The sequence below is a fragment of the Marmota monax genome, unplaced genomic scaffold, assembly GCF_021218885.2.
Source record: "Marmota monax isolate L192 unplaced genomic scaffold, Marmota_monax_Labrador192_F-V1.1 WCK01_AAM20220418_F8-fsc00193, whole genome shotgun sequence".
In the NCBI taxonomy this organism is placed as follows: domain Eukaryota; kingdom Metazoa; phylum Chordata; class Mammalia; order Rodentia; family Sciuridae; genus Marmota; species Marmota monax.
The window spans coordinates 3,578,167-3,598,395 of record NW_026695203.1 but is presented as its reverse complement, the minus strand read 5'-3'; the positions used below and the strand labels follow the sequence as shown (position 1 = coordinate 3,598,395).

The 20,229-nt window shown below is 54.0% G+C and overlaps 1 protein-coding gene and 1 long non-coding RNA gene across 4 annotated transcripts; one reads left to right on the top strand and one right to left on the bottom strand.

The window, feature by feature from the left end:
- Positions 1 to 881: 881 nt before the first annotated feature.
- Aoc1 (amine oxidase copper containing 1) lies at positions 882 to 13,157 on the bottom strand. 3 transcript variants are annotated; one of them, XM_046429918.2, is made up of 5 exons: positions 12,084 to 13,157; positions 2,933 to 4,518; positions 1,883 to 2,168; positions 1,475 to 1,607; positions 882 to 1,215 (listed from the first exon to the last, which is right to left on the bottom strand). In XM_046429918.2, the coding sequence occupies exons 1-5, from the start codon at positions 12,245 to 12,247 to the stop codon at positions 949 to 951; spliced, it is 2,436 nt and encodes an 811-aa protein (XP_046285874.1). In that variant the 5' UTR covers positions 12,248 to 13,157; the 3' UTR covers positions 882 to 948. The 3 variants fall into 3 exon arrangements, with proteins under 3 accessions (XP_046285874.1, XP_046285875.1, XP_058430339.1); XM_046429919.2 differs by lacking the exon at positions 12,084 to 13,157 and adding an exon at positions 7,676 to 7,729; XM_058574356.1 differs by lacking the exon at positions 12,084 to 13,157 and adding an exon at positions 5,110 to 5,391.
- A 1,503-nt stretch (positions 13,158 to 14,660) lies between these two features.
- Positions 14,661 to 16,574, top strand: LOC124083265 (uncharacterized). Its single transcript, XR_006848690.2, has 3 exons — positions 14,661 to 14,884; positions 15,917 to 16,121; positions 16,302 to 16,574. It is a non-coding gene; the product is annotated as an uncharacterized LOC124083265 (long non-coding RNA).
- The last annotated feature ends 3,655 nt before the right edge of the window (positions 16,575 to 20,229 follow it).

Below are 20,229 nucleotides of genomic sequence, written 5' to 3'. Positions count from 1 at the left end.
AAACAGAACTAATGGCCGGGGTGAGGGCGATGGCACCCGGGTTCCCACAGCTGACTGGGACAGGTGGCCAGTGGCCAGGGCATTTGGTGGCTCCCTCAAGGAGGAGGGAGGAGACACTGCCCCTCCCAGTGTGCAGTCCAGGAAGCTCTGCTTTGTCCCCAGCCCTCTCTGTTGTTTCCCCTCGCTCTCCCTAGGCTCCCCTCCCTCCGAAACCCAATGGACTAACAAACAGAACACAAAACAACACAAACCCCCAACACAATACAGAGAGGCGTCTACTGAGAAATCCTGCTGCCAGCCCTGTTCTCATCCACCTCGTTTCCCCAGGGAAACAGCGGGTCTCTGCGGCTCCCTTCCTTCCTTGTGTGAAGCTTGGCCTCCTCTGCCTGTGGTCGGTGCCTCCTTTCTTCCCTCACTCTACCCTGCAGGTGTCCCTGCTGACACAGAGTGCCCTCCTTCAGATCCTTGGCTCGCCACCCCCTGTGTGGCTGTGTGGCCGCCACCCTTTCCTGTTGGTGGGAAGCTGGAGACGTGTGTTGTTACAGTTGGCAACACATCTGTCTTCCCTGTGTGCATAGGTTCACCTTGGGGATAACCCCCCAGGAGCTGGACCTGCGTAAAGATGCTGGTAACTCTCTGGGTTTCCCCATAGCATCTTCCGATGGTGGCGCCATTTTGCAAGCCCATCGTTACCATGGGAGAATTCCCCTATGGCCTCCCCAAGAGGGAGTGGACAGTTTAGATTTTAAAAAACCTATTGGTACATAACTCTGGCACCCTGGTGAGCTTCCCTTGCACTGGTCATGGAGGTCTTTTTGAGGTGCCCACATGTCCTACCATGTGTGTGTCTCCCCAACCTTCCAGGAAGCAGCACACGGGGCTGGACACTGATGAGTTTATTGTCGGCCCCATGGGGCTCTCAGGTTTCCAGACAGAACTGGGGTGGCCTCACACAGGCCTGTAGGTCCCATTGAAGCTGAAGGGGGGAGGCTTCAAGCAGTCCTGATCCTCAGGGATCCAGCGCTGTATGTAGTTGGGACCCTTATCCCGGGGCCACACAATCACGGTGTCTCTGGATGCCAGGGATGGGTCCTCTGGGAAAAAGTTGAAGGGCCGGAGCAGGAAGCCCACAGAGTTCCCAGGTGTGGCCGTGTTGGGGATGTCCTCTGAGTGAGGGATGTGCAGGAAGCCCACGGTCACCCAGGCCACCAAGTCCTGTGGGAGAGAGGGTGGGCATCAGTGGGTAAGTAGTGTCCAGTATTGGTCACTGTAGGTCATGCTGGCCCGGGGCGTTTTCGTTGTGCCTGGATACTTCCAGAGACACCCTGAAGCTCCCTTTTGAAGAGATGGGCAGATGGGCAGATGCGTGAACATGCCCTCCACACAGCCAGCTGTGCTCCTGGGATGGGGGGCAGGCTAGGACTCTCTGGGGGTAAGGTGGTCAGAGGGGGGCAGGGGTGGGATTGGGCAGTACCTCATCCTCAATGTTCTCATTGTTGTGAAGAAACTCCTCGAAGACCACAGGGGGGTTCCAGGGGTCGTTCTGGTGGTAGATGCTGCTGCTGCACTTCTCCGACTCCCGGTACTTGGTCACTGCCAGGGAGTACCTGCCAGGCCGAGGAGAAACTGGGTGGCTCCAGGGGCAGGGGCGGCCTCTCAGTGCCTCTCGGGGAACATCCTCCAATGATGGAGGACGTTGCTGCTTCCCCATGCCTGCTGCCCATGGAGGGCCTGGAGTCCCCTGGAGCTCTCCACCCCTCCCTGAGTGCACCGAGATGCCACCCAGACACAACCCAGAGACACAGAGCCTCAGGGACAAGCACAGACAGACACAGGCACGGAGGAGAGCCCTGGCCCTCTCCAGCCTCCCTGATCCTCTCACCTGGCCCAGGTGATGGCCCGCTCCTCCTGCCAGCCGAAGGGCAGCACCTGCTCAGCCGAGGAGTAGATCTGCAGGCGGTAGCTGCGCTTGTGGCCCCAGGGGTTCTTCTTGGGGTTGGTAAAGAGCAGGTGCCTGGGCAGAGGCCGTCCGAGGCGGAAGGCTGCCTGGCGCTCCTGGGAGTATTGCCTCTGCTCGAGTGTCGGCTGGATCAGGCGGTGTCTTGGGCTCCAGGGGTTGGTGATGTTCTCTAGCTTCATCTCTAGTGTCTCAAAGCTGTTCTTGGTGCCTGGGGGTAGGAGGGGGGGTAGGGGAGAAAGGGAATCAGGCCCCTGGAACAGAACCCCTGCCCCTCAGGATCTCCACCCTGGACCCATCCAACAGCCAACACCAGGAAAAGGTGCTGGCGCATGCACTGGGCTAGCTGCGGGAGGCAGGAAGGGACAATAACAATCCTCAAAACCAGAGGAGCTAGGGGACAGCTCCTGGGTATGTCAGGGCAACTGGGGAATTCCAATGTCATGTGCAGCTTCTCAAGGGTTGTGCTCAAGATCACTGGCAGTGTCTATGACCCCAGAGAAGGACACCATCTTCCTCCAGGCACAAGAGACTGTGTCCAGTGCTGTCTGGGCACAGGGGCAAGTGGGACTGAGTGGGTAGAAGCTGCCCATCTGGTCTGGATTACCTTGTGCTGTTATGGGATTTGATGTCGGGCACTGCACCGGTTCTCCTGCGGTGACACACTGAGTATCCCCAGGTGGCCCTGTACCCACCTCAAGGTGTCAGGCAGTGACATTCCTCCCCTACTCCATGCACACCTTCCTACTCAGCCCCAGCACCAGGACAGGTCTGCATAGTGGCACCTGAGTGACTCTCGGGCTCTATTCACTTAGACTGTGTTTCAGAGGCACATGGGTCTCTAGCTGCGTGTTTCACAGGAGCTTGCTGGGCAGACGCCCCTGGTCCTATCCCCGGGGGTCCTAGTGCTGTCTCCTGGGTGCCTCCTGTTGGTTGTCTGCATGTTTGACCCAGAGCTTCTGATTGGGGTCCTACCTGCCACATCCAGGTCGACGCGGTAATGCACCAGGTGTGTGTGCATGTTGCCGAGCAGGTGGGTGTGCAGGCGCATGCCGTGGAGCAGCCCCTCGGGGGTGTAGAAGGTGGCGTGGACGTAGCCAGTGGCATGCATCTTGGCCTCCATCACCCCATTAGGGTGGAAGATGAAGTCCCAAATGTAATCATAATTGTAGACGGTGGAGGTCGTCCGCAGCACCAGCACCTGACCCTTAAGACCTGCGTAGAAGTTGAAGCCACCATTGAAGTTGGAATTGAAGTGGCGCCGGAGAGGCACCCCTGTGGGCATCTCAAAGAGGCAGAGGGCTCGCGGATAGAGGACAGGGTCATCTGCATCGAAGTAGTGGAAAGTGTCCAGGAAGGTGGCAGTCTCCGGGCAGTCGATGCCAGGGGCTAGCTCGTGAGTGACGCTGCCCAGGCCCCAGCCCACGTCCATGTACTTGGTCTGCATGCCCGCAGGTGTGTGTCCTCCATACATTGCCACTGCCTCCTGCACGCTGACCTCATAGGCAATGCGCTCACCCCCAAAGTGCAGGTTGAGGACCTGCAGCCCGGTGGAGGAGTGCAGCCGGAAGGCAAAGCTCCAGCCGCCATAGAGCACCACGTTGCCGTCCAGCAGGTAGCGGGCGCCGTTGGGCTGGACCACCCGGGGGCCGCCCACACTGATGGATCTGGGGAAGTCCCCACGGGGCTTGTATGAGGAGAAGAGGGGCGGCTCCTCTGTGCTCTCGTCCCCCTGGCCCTTGGGCAGCGGTCCCTCGAGGACTACCACATCCACCTCTCCATTTGCATACTTCTGAGCCAGTTCTTCTGGGCTCCTGTAGAACTTCCCGTTGTACCACACCTGCTCCACTGTCCATTCCTGGACATTTGTGTTCCCATGATCCACAAGGAGCTCCAGGCCAGTGGGGTGCAAGAAATAGCCTTCAACGAAGCGTTGTAAGATAAACCAAGTGCGGCGCTGGCCAGATGCCAAGCCACGGGGGGCCACGTCGGAGAAGGTCAGGCATCGGCTCTGGCAGTCTTGGAACGAGAAGCCGGTGGTGTTGAGGAAAAACTGATGCAGGGGCTTGGTGGCCTCCTGCAAGGTGTGGAGGAGGAGTTTATACTCGACCTTGGAGATGGGCCTGGAGGCCCAGGAGGCCTGGTGCCTGGACCTGGGCGACAGTGCTCGCAGGTAGGAGGGACTTGGCAGCGGCCCCACAGCAAACTCGGTGACATTGGGGTTCTCCTGGGCTCCAAAGAAGATGGTGGCTCGGGCTTCCCGAACGGGGCGCCTTTCTCCATGATCCAGAAATTTCAGCACATGCTGCTTCTTGGGCAGCAGCATCTCAATGAGGAACACAGAGTTTTTGGCCATGCTCGGGGACCCCGAGGGCTGCAGCCCCAGCTCCTTCCTGGCCTGCAGGAAGCTGTGCACGGCCTTCAGCTCCTGGGCACTGAGGTCTGCAAACACCTCAGCCTTGCCGTGCAGGGTCCAGGGCGGGCGCTCTTCCGCGGCCATCTGCAGCATGAGCACGGTGGCCACTGCCCAGCCCAGTGCCAGGCTCTGTCTCCCCATGGCTCTGAAATGTAGCAGAGCAGAGGGAGAAAGTGGGTTGGTGTCAGGCTAACACCGTGGACAACATGCCCCTTAGCCTCATGGTTTTCCTGTCCCAGCCCAAGCCAGAGGCAGCTGGGGTCCCTGTGGCCCCCCTGCATGGTTCCCAGTGCTGCCCAGGTCCCTGGCTGTGTGACTGTGGATTTTAATTTTTTTTCTCTCTTCTTTTGTCCACAAACTTCTTATAGTTCATGGGCTTTCTTCCTAGACACCCGCTCCCATTGTACCCTTTGGCTCCTCAGCCAAGGGTACTCTGAGTCACCATGGCCAGAGGCCTGGTCCTCAGAAGACAGAAAGTGCTTGCTGTGTTTTGGGAGGCAAAGAGCTGTATTGACTGAAAAACTGCTGTTTTTTTGCAACACAATACTTTTTAGGGAGATAAATTTCAAAATTTAGCGTAGAAGTTTAAAGGGTAGGTTTAAAGGGTCAGGCTGCCTGGGTTTGCATTCTGATAAGTTACACCTTTAGGACTGGCTGTGTGACCTGGGGCATGTTGCTTAAACTCTCTGGACCTCCATTTTCTCTTCCACGTAATGGAAATGACAGCAACACCTACCTCCTAGGACTGTGGAGAAAAGACAACTGCACAGGTAATACAATGTTTGGAGTGATGCGGGCTTTAGGGGAAACACACACAAAGCACCGGCTACTCTTCCTCTTTACAGTGGACGCTGTTGATACGGCCTGTGGACACCAGCACAGGAGGGTTCAAGCTCTGCTGAGTGATTCTGCTGAGATGGGGCTCTGGGGTGAGGATGAGGCCAGCCCTGTCCAGCTTTCTCTGGTCCCCATGGGGCAGCTGTGTCGCGGTCTCTTAACCCCTGCAGCTGTAGAAGGCACCTGGTGGGGTGCCCTTTCCCGTTTCCTTTTGGGAGAAGGGTGTGATCAGGGACCCACCCTCTCCAGCTACCTGTAAAGTCTTGTGTGTGAAGCTGAGAGCAGACCTAGGTGGCTGCCTCTCTGTCCTCTCTCGTTCCTGGGTGGAACCACCTGCTAGACCTGCTGTGCCGAGAGTCCCTGGGAGACCCTAGCTCTTGCAAGGTATGCTGGTTGCAGCCACTGGCTGTCACCGTCCCCCTGCCCTGGGTCCCCCAGACCCTGAACTGCGGTCAGGCTTTGCTGGGATGCTACCAGAGACCTGTCCTTCCTTCCAGGACAGCTGCTCTTGCTGCCTGCCACCGACTTCCTGAAGGTTTGGAGTCTCCCTGGGCCTTACCCGCCAGGTGGTGCCCTAGGTGCAGAGGCCCCGAACCCTAACTTGGCATATGAATGGCCAAAGGCCCCTAGAGGTCCCTGCTTTTGTCTCCCCCACCAGAGCCCCTGGGGCTGAATCTGGAGCAAACCCTTTCTCCTGTGCAGGCAGAGGCGCAGAGGGTCTGGGGTCTGCCTTGCTCAGCCTGTTCCAGCCCAGAGCCCCACCAGTGGGGGCGGGGTGCTGGGACTCAGTGCACTTGGCTGGACTCAGTTGCATCCCTGGAACAAGGGAAGCATCCTGGTGCTGCATCAGGCACGCGAGAGAGGACACCAGAGAAAGGGAACCTGAGATCCGGGCGCTTTGCAGTTTTTTGCTTTTTGGAAAAAGTCTTTCATGCGTCAATTATGTGACTCAAAAGCACTAGGAACACAATGCACCCTCCAGAGACGCTCAGCTCCGCCGTGTTCCTTTCCCGCCTAGTTTTCTCTGTCAAGTTCACATCCTATGCCTCCTTTCAAAGTTGGCTTAAACCCTGCCAAGGAGCTTTCTGTCTTGGGCCTTTCAAGCTTATTTCACTTCCCCACTCAGTCCCCTCGGCATTGTGGCCTTTAATTTGTACACTGATGCATGGGTCAGTGAAAAGTGGTTGCTGTGTCCATTCTATCATCGGATGAGCTGGTGGGCTCCTGGGAGCCCCAGCTCTTCTTTCCTTGGGTCTTCTGGCCTTGGTGGCCCTGGTGGTCACAGTCAAGGCTGTCTGAGAAGTCCTCTCTGGTCTCCCAGATCCCAACCCCCTGACTCTCACGTTGCTCTGGTTTTGTTCACCATGGGGACTTCCCGGTAGTGGCCCTGTCTTGTTCTTCTGGTGCTAGTGGGATGGCCTAGGGACCCAAACTCCTTGTGCTTTCAAGGCCCAACCTGAAGGGAGTGGGTGAGCCGGGGGCTGCTGGGTGAAGCTAGGGCCAGCAGGGTACAGGCTGGGCTCCTGTTCTACCATTAAACTTTGGCCAACCCCTCATCCATCTCTCTCTCTCTCTCTCTCCCTCTCTCTCTCTCTCTCTCTCTCTCTCTCTCTCTCTCTCGTATAAGTGTACGTGTTTCATTCTGGGGGCAGTTTTAGGTTAGTAGCAAATTGAGCAGAAGGTAAGAGAGCTCCCACTCTTTCCTGTCTCCCCAGTCCCCACTATCAACGTCCCTGGTGGTCCAGTTACGGCTGATGCACCTACAGTGACCACCACAATCTCTCAGGTCCCTTGTTTACCTCGGAGTCACTCTTGGTGTTGAAGTCCAGTGGATTTTGGCAAATGTAAATGGACATGTGTCCACCCTTACCGTGTCACCCAGAGTAGTTTCACTCCCTGAAACCCCCTGCGCTCTGCCTATTCATCCTTTCCGCCCCCCGACCCTTGCCCGCCACGGCTCTTTTCCTGTCTTCAGGTTTGGCCATTTCCAGAATGTCCCTCCAGCATGCGGCCTCGTCAGATGGCTCCCTTCACTTAGTCATGTGTAATTAGGGGACCTCCTTGCCCCTTCACGGGGGGCCTCCCTTTTTACAACCTTCCATCCCCAGATTTCTTTCTGCTTTGCCAAGGAGGAGGGAGATGCAGAAGGGACCTTGACCTTGCCCAGCAACACCCTCTGTTCCAGCGCCACCCTCCGTTCCAGTGCAGCAGGGAGGTGGAGACGGAGACAGAGAACCGCCTGGCCCGGGAGCCTTCCGAGCTGTTCACAGAAGCACGAGTGCCCCCCTAGCCCCTGGCCACTCCTCGTGCACCCTCTCGCACCCCCAGGAACCCTGGAGCCTCCTGAGCCGGGCTCTGGGCTCTGGCACCTCTGCCCTCCTCCTCTGTGTCAGGGTTCTCTTGCCCCTGGCTCCCTGCTCGTCCCCTTCCCTGCCAGCCCCCTCTCATGCCCCATCAGAACGCACCTGTGCGCTGGGCTCCCAGTCGCCTCTCTGTCAGACTTTGTTCCTGGGCATTGACCCCTGACATCTTCTTGAAGTCTATTGGACCCCGCCCCGCAGGGAGGGACAGGGTGAGGTATGGGCCGACCAAGGTGGGGACCTCCCTCTCAGGGGTTCCCCGGTAGCGGGGGGTGCCGGGCGCTGGCAGTTACAACACGTGTCCTGCTGTGTTTCCTTATCATTTTGCCACAGTGCCAAGTTCCCCGGGAACTGTCCTTGGCTTCCTCTTTTTCAAATATGCAATACCATAATCTGTGTACACAGTGTCACAATTCAGAAGTGAGGACAGGGGGGATGTACGGGCTGACAGACTCACCTGGAGCAGACATATGGACCAAGAAGCTGACACCCACAGCAAGACAGGGAATTCAACCCCTAGGCCGAACAGGGAGCCAGAGACACAGAGGCCACTGACTTAAGAAACCTTTGTCACCACCTCTGGGACCTCACAGGATTCAGAAAGGAGGGAGGATGCAGCTGGGGGGCAAGACAGTCAGGTTCGCTAAGGCAGAGAGCAGAGGCCAAGGGCAGCTGGGGACAGGCAACACCTCTGCACAGAGGGGACAGAACCAAGGGCCCAGTTAGGGGGAGCTTAACCTTAATCTAACAAACATGGATGAGGCCGGAGCAGCTCCGGGGTAGAGGGACAAGCATACAGTCCGCCAAAGAGCGTGGCTAGGAAGAACCAGAGGTCCTTATCTCCTTGGTCACTGAGGCGGCTTGCTCAGAGATGGCATCTGATCATGTGTTTGTGTTCTTGTATCTCTCACGAGAACGCTGGCGTTGAAGTCATGTCAGTGTGTCCTGGCAGCTAGATGAAGGACGGAAATGATTACCTATCTCCATGTTGGACTTGCAATTCTGGAAGGTCTTTGGTGTCTCTGGAGGGGGATTAGCTTTAAAGGCCAAAATGATGATGGCCACAGTGAAGATGGAAGCTTGCATTTTCCACTCTTCATGTCCCCTAGGAGGGACACTTGGGGACTCTCTGTCATGGGCTCACCATCTCCATGGAGAGCTAGGAGAGCTTGGGCCAGAAGAGGGACAAATTGATTTTGAGAAGTCTGACCTGTTTGTCTTCCACAAAGGACAGAGAGACTGGCATGAAGACAGACTGGAGAAGACAGGTCCCAACTCACACCACAACAGCCCACTCAAAATGGAACAAGTCCTAAATGCAAGAGCCAAAGGCACAAAACTCAGAAGAAAAGAGAGGAATAAATATTCTTGATCTCGGGCGGGGCAAGGGCTTCTTAGGCGCTACCCCAAAGCCCCAAAATAGCACAAAACAAACAAAACGAAACAGGTGAACTGGATGTCATCAGTGCTTTGAAGGCCACTAACAAGAAAGCAAGAAGGCAGCCCGCAGGCTGGGGAATGTCTGAAGATGATGTATCTGATGAAAGTACATAGTACATATGAGGAATTCACAGCTCGAGAATAAAAGACACCAATTAAAAACGGGCAAAGGATCCGAACAGACATCCCTCCTAGGAAAACGTTCAAAGGGACGGGAGCTCACGAAGAGATCGTCAGTCACCAGGGAAACGAAGATCAAAACAACAAGGACATTCAAACCCGCCATTAAAGAGGCTGGAAGACTCAGTGAGTCATCAGCAGCTGCAGCTCTCCTTCTCTGCTGTGGGACTTCAGGAGTCATTGTTCCTGCCCAGCCACACCCTGGAACCCTGCCGGCTGGAGAAGCTTTAGGTTTTAGTCCCCTTCACCCCTCCTCCCTCCTCCCTGAGCACTGTTCTTTACTTCTGTAGATCAACGTTTTTGTGTCCACACGTGAGTGAGAACACACCATGTTGGCCTTCTGTGCCTGGCCTCTGGCACCTAATGTAATGCTCCTCAGTTGTTCATGTTGCTGGTTATGGTCTGGATGTGAGCTGTCCCCTGCACCCCCACCCAAAAGCTGGTGTGTGAGAAAATGCAAGATTTAGAGGATGAATGATTGGGTTGTGAGAACCTTGACCCAGTCCGTGAATTAATCCCCTGGTGGGATTCGCTGAGTGGAGGCCGGAGGCAGGTAGAGGGTGGCTGAGGAGGGGTGTTGGGGGTGTGGCTTTGGGGCACATATTTTGTATCTGGCAGGTGGAGCCTCTGCTTCCTGCCCATCACGCCAGCCACTTCCCTCCACCCGCTCTCTCCGTGGTGTTCAGCCTCACCTCGAGCTCTGAGGAATGGAGCTGGCTACCTAGGACTGAGACCTCCGAAACTATAAGCCCCCAAATAAACTTTTCCTCCTTTAAAATTCCTGTTGTTAGGTCTTTTAGTCACAAAAGCAGAAAAAGCTGACTAAAACATTGCCACAAATCAGGATTTCTTAACACCAGGAAAGTACGAGTGTCTGAGATGACAGGGGTGCCTAATACTGTACTCACCACACATTTACACAACCATTGAAAGGCCACACTGTACCCCCCGAAATATGTACAATTACTATGTGTCAATTAAAAGTGAAAAATTAAAAACCAATGGTGAGATACCACTTCGCACTCACTAGGATGGCCAGAATAAAAAAGTGATAGACTAAGTGCTGCCGGATCCTACCCACCTGGCGGCAATGGAAAACATAGGCACTTGGAAAACTGGCAGCTTTCCAAATGATTAAGTATAGAGCTTCCAAATGACCCAGCAATTCCACATCTAGGTAAATAACCAAGATAAATGAAAACATATTTCCACCTAGAAGCTTGTACACTAATGTTTATAGCAGTGTTATTAATAATTGCCAAAAGGTAGAAGAAACTCAAATGCTTATCAACTGTTAAGTGCATAAACAAAATATAGTAGATCCATATAATGGAATATTATTCAGCTATAAAAAGTAATGAACAAAAAAGGGGAATTTATCAACAGGGTATAACATGGGTGAACCTTAAAATCATTTTCTTAAATGAATAAAAGCCAGTTATGAAAGACCACCTATTGTATGGTTCCATTTATATGAAATGTCCAGATTAGGTAAATCTCTATGCAGAGCACAGAAGTGCACTGGTGATTTATGAGGGCTGGGTGGGTTGGCGGGATGGTGTAGGAGCTGGTGGGCAAGGGGTTTCTTTTTGAGGTCATGATAATTTTCTAAAATTGACTGGCAATGTGTGTACCTCTATGTGAATGTACCATAGTCCATCGGTACCTACACGTTGAATGGGTGAACTGTAAGATGTTTAAGTAGTGTCTTAACAAGACTGTTTAAACAAAAGTGAAGGGTCTACTACCTAGGATATGCAAAGAACTTTTGAGAATCAGCTGGAGAGAGGCAGCACTCGAATGGAAACCTGGGAAAAGTATCTCTAAGGCAACTTACAGAAGAGAAAACAGAAAGGGCTAAAGAGACATGAAAAATGTGGTGGTTATTAGAAAAATTCCAGGTATTCAACAACGAGATGTAATTTTACACGTATGATGAGCAGAAATGAGAAAGCTGGATGAGGCCAAGTGCTTCAGGGGATGTGGGGAAATGGGAACTTCAGGTGTGGCTTGTGGGGAGGGGACATAGACGGGACAGCCATCCCGGAGTGCAGTCTGCAGAGCATGAACAAACGAGATCACGGCATGTCCTGCAGACCCGCAGGCCTGCCTCCAGGGACATGTGCCAGAGAGATTTCCACACAGGCCGCTAGGGAGGACAGAGGAATGAGCTGTCCGTGGGGAGGGACAGCTGGAGGCCACCAGGGGCCCATCCCTGGGACGGTGGTCAGTGCACACCATGAAGCTGTGCATGCAGAAATGTGGGCGTCCACACAGCAACTCACAAGGGTGGGTCTTAAGGTGAGTGACAGCAGCATGTGTCACACACATTAAAACCCATGCACGAAGCCACCTGAGACCTTCCCAAGGGCTCCTGTGTATAGAAGGATAACTGAACGCGTTAGAACGCCTCCTGGCCAGGGATGTGGGTGAGAATGCATGCGCACACACAGGCAGACAGACACACACACACACAAGAGGGAGGAGAGGGGCCTTGCCTGGGCCTCTGAGGTAACACCCGGCCTGACATCACACTTGGCTCAATTCCTCAGCGAATGTCCACAATTAAATGAAAGAAGGACCCGAGGAGACAGGCTGAGTGCCGGCAGGTCGTCAGCCCAGGGTGCAGGCGGCCGTGGGATCAGGCACCGCAGGTCTCACGCCTGGGCCTGGGAATTGGAGGGCAATTGGAGGGCGCACGGAGGACCTACAGAGAGTTAGTAGCATGAACAGATACGACTGGAGGGCTACTTGAGAACCGGCCTGTGGGGTTGGAAGGAGATGGCACGACGGCAGCCCCCCAAGCCCTGGGGTTCCCTCTGCATCAGCCTCGTCGGGCTGCTAACCAGGCACCACAGCAGAGGGTTTAAAGTAACAGAAATGACTCGCTCACAGTTCGGAAGTCTGGAATCGGTGCCACAGGGCTGGCTCCCTCCGAAGGCTCACTGGTGGGCGTCTTTCTTGCTTCTTCCAGCTTCTGGTGCTCTGGCAAACCTTGGCATCTCTCTGGCTCCTTGGTTTTCGATGCCTCACTCCAACCTCGGCCTCTGTCCTCATGTGGTGTCCCCCCGTGCCTCTTCGGTTTTTATAAGGACACTTGCCACTGGATTAAGTCACCACCCACCCTATTCCATCTTAGCTAACCCATCTGCAATGACCCTATTTCCAAATCAAGTCACACTTTGCAGCCTGGGATGGACATGAATTTGGGGACAACACTATACAATCCGGCACACCCTATTTACGTGCTGCATTGTGGACAGCTGGGCCCCGAGCTTTTTTTTTTTGTGGCACTGGAGATTGAACCCAGGGCCTGTTAGCACTGAGCTACATCCCAAGTCCTTTTTTTATTTTATTTTATTTTTTTTAGTTTGAGGCAGGGTCTCACTAAATTGCTTAGGGTCTCACTAAGTTGCTAAGGCTGGCCTTGAACTTGGGATCTTCCTGCCTCTGCCTCCTATGCCACTGATGTTACAGGTGCCTGGCCAGCCCAGAGCAGGTGAGTGAATTCTGTGTCCCCAGTGGGGTGGGTGTCCTTGGCCCTGGAGTTCCACAGAGGAGTCTGCCTGGGGCTTGCGGTGGTCAAGGACCTTGGAGGAGGAGCACTGTCCGGGTAGGGGGCATGTGGGAGTAAGTGACAGAGCTGAGATGAGCAGCTGTTCCTGGGACACAGAATGGTCGGTTCTGGGGGAATGTGATGGGTTTGGGTTGCTGAACTGGGGCAGGGGAGGGGAGGAGGTTAGCGTGAGGGACCTCTTGTGTTGCTTATAGAAATGTGGGGTAAAGAGGGACCCGGGAGACCCAGGAGAAAGAAACCTTTAAGAGAGGCCACAACAGAACTGAGGCACAGCCGTTGCTTTTGACTCAGGTCCGTGGTGCTGGGGGAACTTTGATGAGATTCCAGCTCTGCTGCCTGACTCCTCTCTTGCCCGGGCTCCCTGGCTGCACGTCTGGCTGCCAGTCCCTCCCTGTGGTTAGGTGATCCTGATTTCTGAGATACAGTCCCTCCCTTCCTGGGGTTAATGATTGGTGACAGTTACAGATAACACTTGGGCAAAGATTGTACCCTTTATGTTCTGGGCATCCTGCCTGCCTTAAAGGGGAAGAACCCCGTGCCTGGAAGAAGACAGGCAGTCTAGTCCTGGGAGCGGGTCTTGCAATGAGAAGATAAATTCAGAATCTTGGAATTAGTTGGTCACAGATCTCAGCTTATGGATGTCCCATGGCTAAATCTTGATATTTGGTTTCAGAAGGATACTGCTCATCGGATCAGATGAGACAACCTAGACAGCAGGATCATTCTCACAGAACCACTTGAAAGAAAGGGCCACAGCTGCTTCCACTAGATTAGACCTTTACCTCTGCCAAGCCCACATCACAGGCTTGGGCGCTGATTAGGGAAGACTGATTAGCAAAGAGAAAATCCTCCCATTTCACAAAAGCAGGGGCTCTGACAAGGACAGAGGGTTTGGGCCATCAGCTGTGGCTTTCTTCTTGATAGTATTTGTTCACTCAACAATGTTGACACACTCTGCAGGCGTTCTTCCATGAACAAACATGGTAAAACAATGCTCGGGCTCGCATTTCAATGAGGAGCCATGGGCAGTCCACAGAGATATAAGGGGACAGAGTGGCGCAGGCCCAGGCCAGAAGCAGGGCAGGTTCTTGGCTGGCTTCGGGGGAACTGGACCTTTCAGTGGTCTCCCTTGGCCCAGCTTGCTCATGTTTGTGCTAACAGGGGAGGTGTAGGAACCCCTCCCGCTTCCCTTCTGGAGTCTGAAATCCTGGTTGTTGGGTTTGGCAGACAGTGAGTGTGGAACCCCGTGACCGGCCCAGCCTTCCCCCCAGCTCCAGGTTCCTACTTCCTGGGCAGAGGCACTGCCCGGGCTGTGCTGGGGTTGTTATCGGAAAAACCTAAGCAGATCCTCTAGGTTCACCTGCTTAATCGTCCTAAAAAGCGCCAACTTTGGAGATCACACGGTGGGCAGCACAGTATTGGTCTCCCACCTCTGATGTGTGGGCTACGGTGTGGATGGTTAACTCTTTAGGGACCTGAAGGCCACTTTGCTATAAATGGGGGCTCTCACTTGGGCCTGCAGATGTCCATGGGTGACGGGATGGCTGGAAAGGTGTGGCCTCTCTGTCTTCATGTTGTGCTGTGTCCTTTGCTGCCTTAACCTCTGGGTTAGATTCTACTCAGCTCTGTGTGTAGACATGTTGGTCATCTGAGGGACGTTTTGTCCAGAGTTCAGGGTGAACTTGACCTCTTGCCTAGCCTCTCTCCTCCCTCTTCAAAGGCTGAAGACAGCTACCCGTGGCCACGGCCAGAAATACCAGGACACAAAAGGAATGATAAGAGGTGGCATTGGCGTTCCTGAAAGGTCTCTGCCTGTCCCCAGAGAGGCAGGAACTCCCCTCCTTGGTGAGCCAGCCTGTGCCCTCCCTCACTATTCCTGTCCTGCCTCTGCAGCCCTCCAGAGCTCCTCCCTCTGCTAAGCCTCCTCCCAGCCTGCTGTGCTTGTCCGTTGGGACACTTCATCTGGACACTGTCCCTGGACTTTGGCGTTCCTGTGGGATGAGCTTCTGAACCTGATTCCCAGGAGGGAGACAAGCGCAAGAGCAACACCCCTCAGATCCTGCAGGGGTGTCCCTTTCCCACCTCCCTGCCTGGTCCCTGCTGTGTCAAGGCTTTGGGTAGGACTGTCGGCTTGGCCTTGAGAGGCTATGAGCACGCGGGTGGCCTGGGCCCCTGAACTGTGGAGTAAAGCGAGACCTGAGGGAACCCAAGGAGACCTAGGAGGAAGAGGCCTTGACGAGAGGCCCCGAGAACACTTAGGCTGCTGGAGCCCTTGGGCAGAAATGCTGGGATGGAAGTCAAAGTTCAAATGTGTTTTCTCATATGTGGACAGGAGAGAGAGAGAGAGAGAGAGAGAGAGAGAGAAAGGGGGGAAGGGAAGTATCTCACAAAAATAGAAGGGAAAACAGTAGAGGAAGGGAATTGAGAGGGAGGGAGGAGGGAGGGAAGTACGGGGAATGGTCTACCACGTTATGCTGTGTGCATGTAGGAACACAGCACGATGAGTCATATATATTTATATAGTGATAATGCACTAATTAAAACAATAATAATAATAATAATAATAATATTAGAAGGGAGATATTAGAGAGGATCGGAGCAAGTGCACCGCAGGAGGGAGGAGGAAAGGAAAGGGAGGTAAAATTCTGTTCTGTGCATGTACGAGCTTGACACGAGGAATCCCACTATTATGTGTAATTATCAGGCACCAATAAAAATCCATATCACTAATAAAAATATATAAAATGAGGAGCATTAACAGATGATCAAGGTATGATAAAGTTATTGACTGGATCAAAGGAGATCAGATGACTGTAAGGCACTTAACTGGTGTTGTGGCCATAGAAACCCCTCACTCAACGTTCACTCTTACGACCCTATGACCACAGTCACCCTGGCCACTGGTCTGGGTGGGAGGATGCAAACATGTAACACAGGGGCCTCCTGGAGTCCTGGAGGGGCGGGGAGTTGCAGTGAGTACCAATTAGCAATTCTAGATTTTTCTTCTTGTTCTGTTCCATAAGATTGGAGACTTTTTAGTTCACATCTGTTTTAGGAACAGATTAACTTGCTGAAGAAAGTGTCTCATGCATCCTTCTCTCTTTTTAAAGATCTTTGTTTTCTGTTCAAGTGTCTCTCTTTTCCGCCAGAGTGAGCTGTTGGCCACATCAGGAATCAAGGCTTCCAAAACCACAGGCAGCCTGCGCTGGGTCCTGCTGGGGGAAGCCGTGGTCTTGCTGGCCAGCAGGGCCCTGTCCATCTGTAGTTGACTACAGACACCACCAGCAGTAAACTAACGCTACAGAATGACAAAGACTGAAGTTCCTTAGAGGAATGGAGGCTGGCCTCCTGCAGGTACCTAATCCACTATGAAGCTCTATCTGTTCTGACTCCTAAGTAGCTCTGGATTCCTCCCTGTCCCAGGCTTATCCTCTCCTTCTCCTGTTCCTGTTTCTCCTCCTCATTGACCATTTTGTCTCTCCCTGACCTGTTCCTTTCTGAATAATTCTCACCTTTGGTTTACCTTGATTCCAGGATCACAGGATAGACAAGTATCTACGCTGGGATGGAAACTTGGAAATTGAAACTACCTCTCAGGCAGCAGCGGTTCCCCTGGTGACGAGACCTTGCAGGACCAGTGCCAGGGTCATGATCAACCAGACCCGACCTGACCAAGATGGCCAGCTCTGCAAATCCCCTCAGCTCTTGCCTTACCCCAAAGCTGTTGCCGACACCCCAAAGACAGCACTCAGACCTGTCTTCCCCATGGGGCGGTGCTGAGAATAAACCCTTTTTTGCTTTACTGTTGCTGGTCTCCTGTCTGGTCAACTGGGGGCAGGGGGGGCCGAGCCTGCTCTGTTGGGACTCCCACAGTCTGACCTAAGACTCTGATAACACACTTAGGATGGCCTCAAGGATGGGCAAGGGAGGGCCTCGGGGAAGAGTCTGCATGCAACCTCACAGGCCCTTAGTGCAGGGACCACTGGGCGTGTCTGAGTGAGGCCTCCTGGTCTCCCCAGGTCCCGACCTTGGAGGGCTGAGCTAATGTGGTGCTCTGAGGTTGGGGCCTCACCACCCTGGGCTTTTCAGGGAGGCCTTGGGTTTTCATTTTCTTCTGAGCTCCGCAATTTATGAGGCAGCCTGGGCTTGGGTTTAGAAGGTCAGGGAGGGGGACAGGGTGGAGCAGTGAGGCCAGCTCTTGTGGGACGGAAGTCGTGTTAACAAGGCTGATAAGATGAAGGAGTGGGGTTGGGTGGCAGAGGGCCCTGCAGGCCCATCGTCAGCAGGTACCAGGAAGGGAGGCTCCAGGCAGATTGGTGACAGCAGTAAAAGCTTCACTGAGGCCAAAGTCTCAGGTCACTGGGTCTGGGCTTAACCCTCACTGGCTCCGACCCCTCCTCTTGCCATCTGCTCTTCAGCTTCCTGTGTGCTACAGCGGTGAGTGCCGGGCCGGGGCTCTTCGTCTCAGAGCAACTGGCCCCTTGCAGCACTGGGTCTGGAAGGTGGCCGAGGACCCAAGGGACAAGCTTGAAGGGACTAGCTGACAAGTGCGTCCTGATCAGCCTCAGAAGCAGCGGCTGGCAAGAATCCTCAGGTTGTCTGAGCCACCACATTCCAGTCGGGCTCCTCACCACGGAGGTGCCCCTCGGGGCTCCTTCTCCAGCTTGGGGTCCTCCTCGCCTTCTCCTGTTCCTGTTCCTCCTCTTTGTTGTCCTCTTCCTCCTCCTTCTTTCCTTGCCAAAAGCTGTGGGATTTTATAAATGGCGAGGAAAACTGTATGGTCACATATTATCCTTCTGAGTGGAGGGATGGGCGAGGCCCACGAATTACTTGGGATCCCTCGCCAGCCCGGGAATCCAGAGCTCAGCGCTGGGTGGGGCCGGCCTGGGAGCAGCCGGCGCTGGGCTTTGAGGTCTGTGCCCAGGCTCGGCAGCACGTTCATTTGTGCCTACTAGGATTCGGCTGTTTTGTTTTGCAAGCTTTAGCCTGTGTGCGCTGTGTAAGGGGAGGAGAGGGGAGGATTGAGGCCTTGTGTTCCTGCTAAAGGGAGGTGGGTGTCACAGCAGGGAGCCTGAAGGAGTGACTGACACGCAGGCCGCTGCTCAGCTCTTCTCTACAGTTAGAGGGTCCTATGATGTGCACGAGGGAAATTCCAAGTTGGCTGAAGAATGAATGAACACCAACATCCACGTCCGCCCCTCACAGAGCCCTGGTGACACTGGGCTGGGGATTTGTTTCGTCCTAGAGATAATCCTGCAGTAGGCATCATCCATGCCAGGGCCTCCCAAACTGGCTTCCTTTTGTGCCTATGATAGATTGGTGTTTGAGAAGAAACGACCCAACATATTGGTACGTTTGTCACGCTTACCCATGTAAGTATTTTTCCATACTTGAAAAAAACACCTTCAAACAAATATTAGACCTCAAGTATGACTTTTACCAATTCAGTGGCATTATAACTTATCCTAGAAGGTGGGGTTCAAGTCTGAAAAATTAAATTTTTATAGGGATTAGAATTTCTTGGCACTCAAATAGTTGCCTGCCTCTTGTTTAAGCTGTACGGAATCTGGCTGGTATAATTCAGATTCTGACTGGTGGTCTCCAAGCTCAGACGTTTCCTGCCCAATGGCTGCAATGGAAATATGCTTCCCAGGAGAAGCCTCAGAAGCTTATCTTGGAGAAGGGGCAGCCCAGGCCCAATCGGAGCAGGCTCTGAAGCCACAGAGAAGCTGACATCACTGATGATTGTGTTGAGGGGGCGCCTGCCGGGCGCTTTGAGTTCCAGAGCTAACACAGATTCTGTTGGCCACCAGACAGGCCCTGCTCTAAGAGCCTGACCCGTAGGATCTCATTGCATCCTCACAGCAATCGTCTGAGAAAGGCCTTGTTCTGTTTTTTTTTTTTTTTCCAGTGCTGGGGACTGAACCCAAGGCTTCATGCGTGAGAGCCACATTCCCAGCAGAGAAAGTCCTGGTTATAATTCCTTTTCCCAGATGAGGAATCGTGTCCCTGAAGCATCTAACTTTTCCTCATCCGGGCTGGGTCCTGGATCAGCCTCACCCTGAGTCCTGGGAGAAGAGGCCCATTCTCTAATAACTGCTAATGTCAGCACCTGGACTAAGCCCTCACTCTAGGCCATCGCCAGGGACTCTCAGGACATCCCCTGTCGTGAAAGGCCTGAGCGGAGGAGAGGGGCCTTGCACCTACTTGAGAAGGCAGATGTTGTGATTTTCCCTCGTGGGTAGAGCAGCGTGGAGGTGTGTCCCTGGCACCAGACTCTCATTCCCTTTCTGGACTTCAGTGGGAGGGCCCCTCACCACTGGGGGTTCAGTGGTGTTCAGGGAGGAATGCCCTGTGGTTTCAGAGGCTGGGAAGGATCCTCTCAAGCTGATCAGCTGGGTTCTCACCAGGTCCCCTGAGGGATGACACTGCCTTCCCAATGCATGAGAAGAATGGCCTCTGCCCAGTGCAGGTGCTCAGAGGCCTCAGTTGGTGCCCGTGCTGTGGACATGATTAGAAGCTTCTCTAGGGGGCTGGGGATGTGGCTCAAGCGGCAGCGCGCTCGCCTGGCATGCGTGCGGCCCGGGTTCGATCCTCAGCACCACATACAAACAAAGATGTTGTGTCCACCGAAAACTAAAAAATAAATATTAAAAAAAAAAAGAAGCTTCTCTAGAATGATGGAAGATGAGCTGGTGTTTTTCACAGGGCTTTGAAGGTTTGTGAGTTCTCAGGGCAGAAAAGGCCTCTTGGAGGTGGGGCTCTGACCCTTTTCAAAGAAGCAAAGTCTTGACTAGTTTGGGCCTCCTGGTCATGAGGTTGCCTGTCCCACTTAGGAGTGCTTCCCAGCTTCTCTGGCCACTGGGATCCTCTGGAACATGGTTGAGGAATGAGCCGTGGTTCTGCTTTTCTTGGCTTTTCCTGGCGTTTCCTCTCAGTCATTTGTAACTGACAGGCAGGATGCTCAGTGTGTCTTCCTGTCCCAGCAGCGGAGCTCCACGATGCTCCCAGGCCTCACAGAGACCGCTCACTGACTGCTGTGTCCCGAGACCTTTCTCTGTGTTCCTTGTCCTTTAGGGTTTTGGTCACCAAGGGAGTAGGCTAGAGCCTGGAAGTCCCTCTGGATTTCAGTGACTGCAGGGCGCTGTGAAATCCAACGAGACCTTCTAGGGCCCCAAAGTCTGCAGTCTGGACCAGACCCCCCCCAGGCTGTCCTCTCCTGGCTGCACATTGGAACAACCTGAGGGAGGGAAGATTCCTAACTACTGGTGTCCTGGGCTCCAACCCTGGATTCTGACCTAGTGGTGGGGAGGGCCTGGGTTCCAGATGCACAAAAGCTCCCAGGGTGGTTCTCAGGTGCAGCAGAGAAAGAACCTTCCAGGGAACAGCCCCACGGGGGAGGGTGCTCACACACTGGCCCCCCGGGCCTGGAGAGATCTAGTTTGTTTTTGAAAGTCAAACA

Bases quoted from the DNA above. Each gene is read 5' to 3' on its own strand.
- Aoc1 (XM_046429918.2), bottom strand. From the start codon at position 12,247: ATGAGGACAGAGGCCGAGGTTGGAGTGAGGCATCGAAAACCAAGGAGC. The intron at 4,519-12,083 runs GTGAGCGAGTCA...GCTACATTTCAG, and splicing joins CGATTCCAGACTTCCGAACT to AGCCATGGGGAGACAGAGCC. The intron at 1,216-1,474 runs GTACTGCCCAAT...TCTCTCCCACAG, and splicing joins ATGAGAACATTGAGGATGAG to GACTTGGTGGCCTGGGTGAC.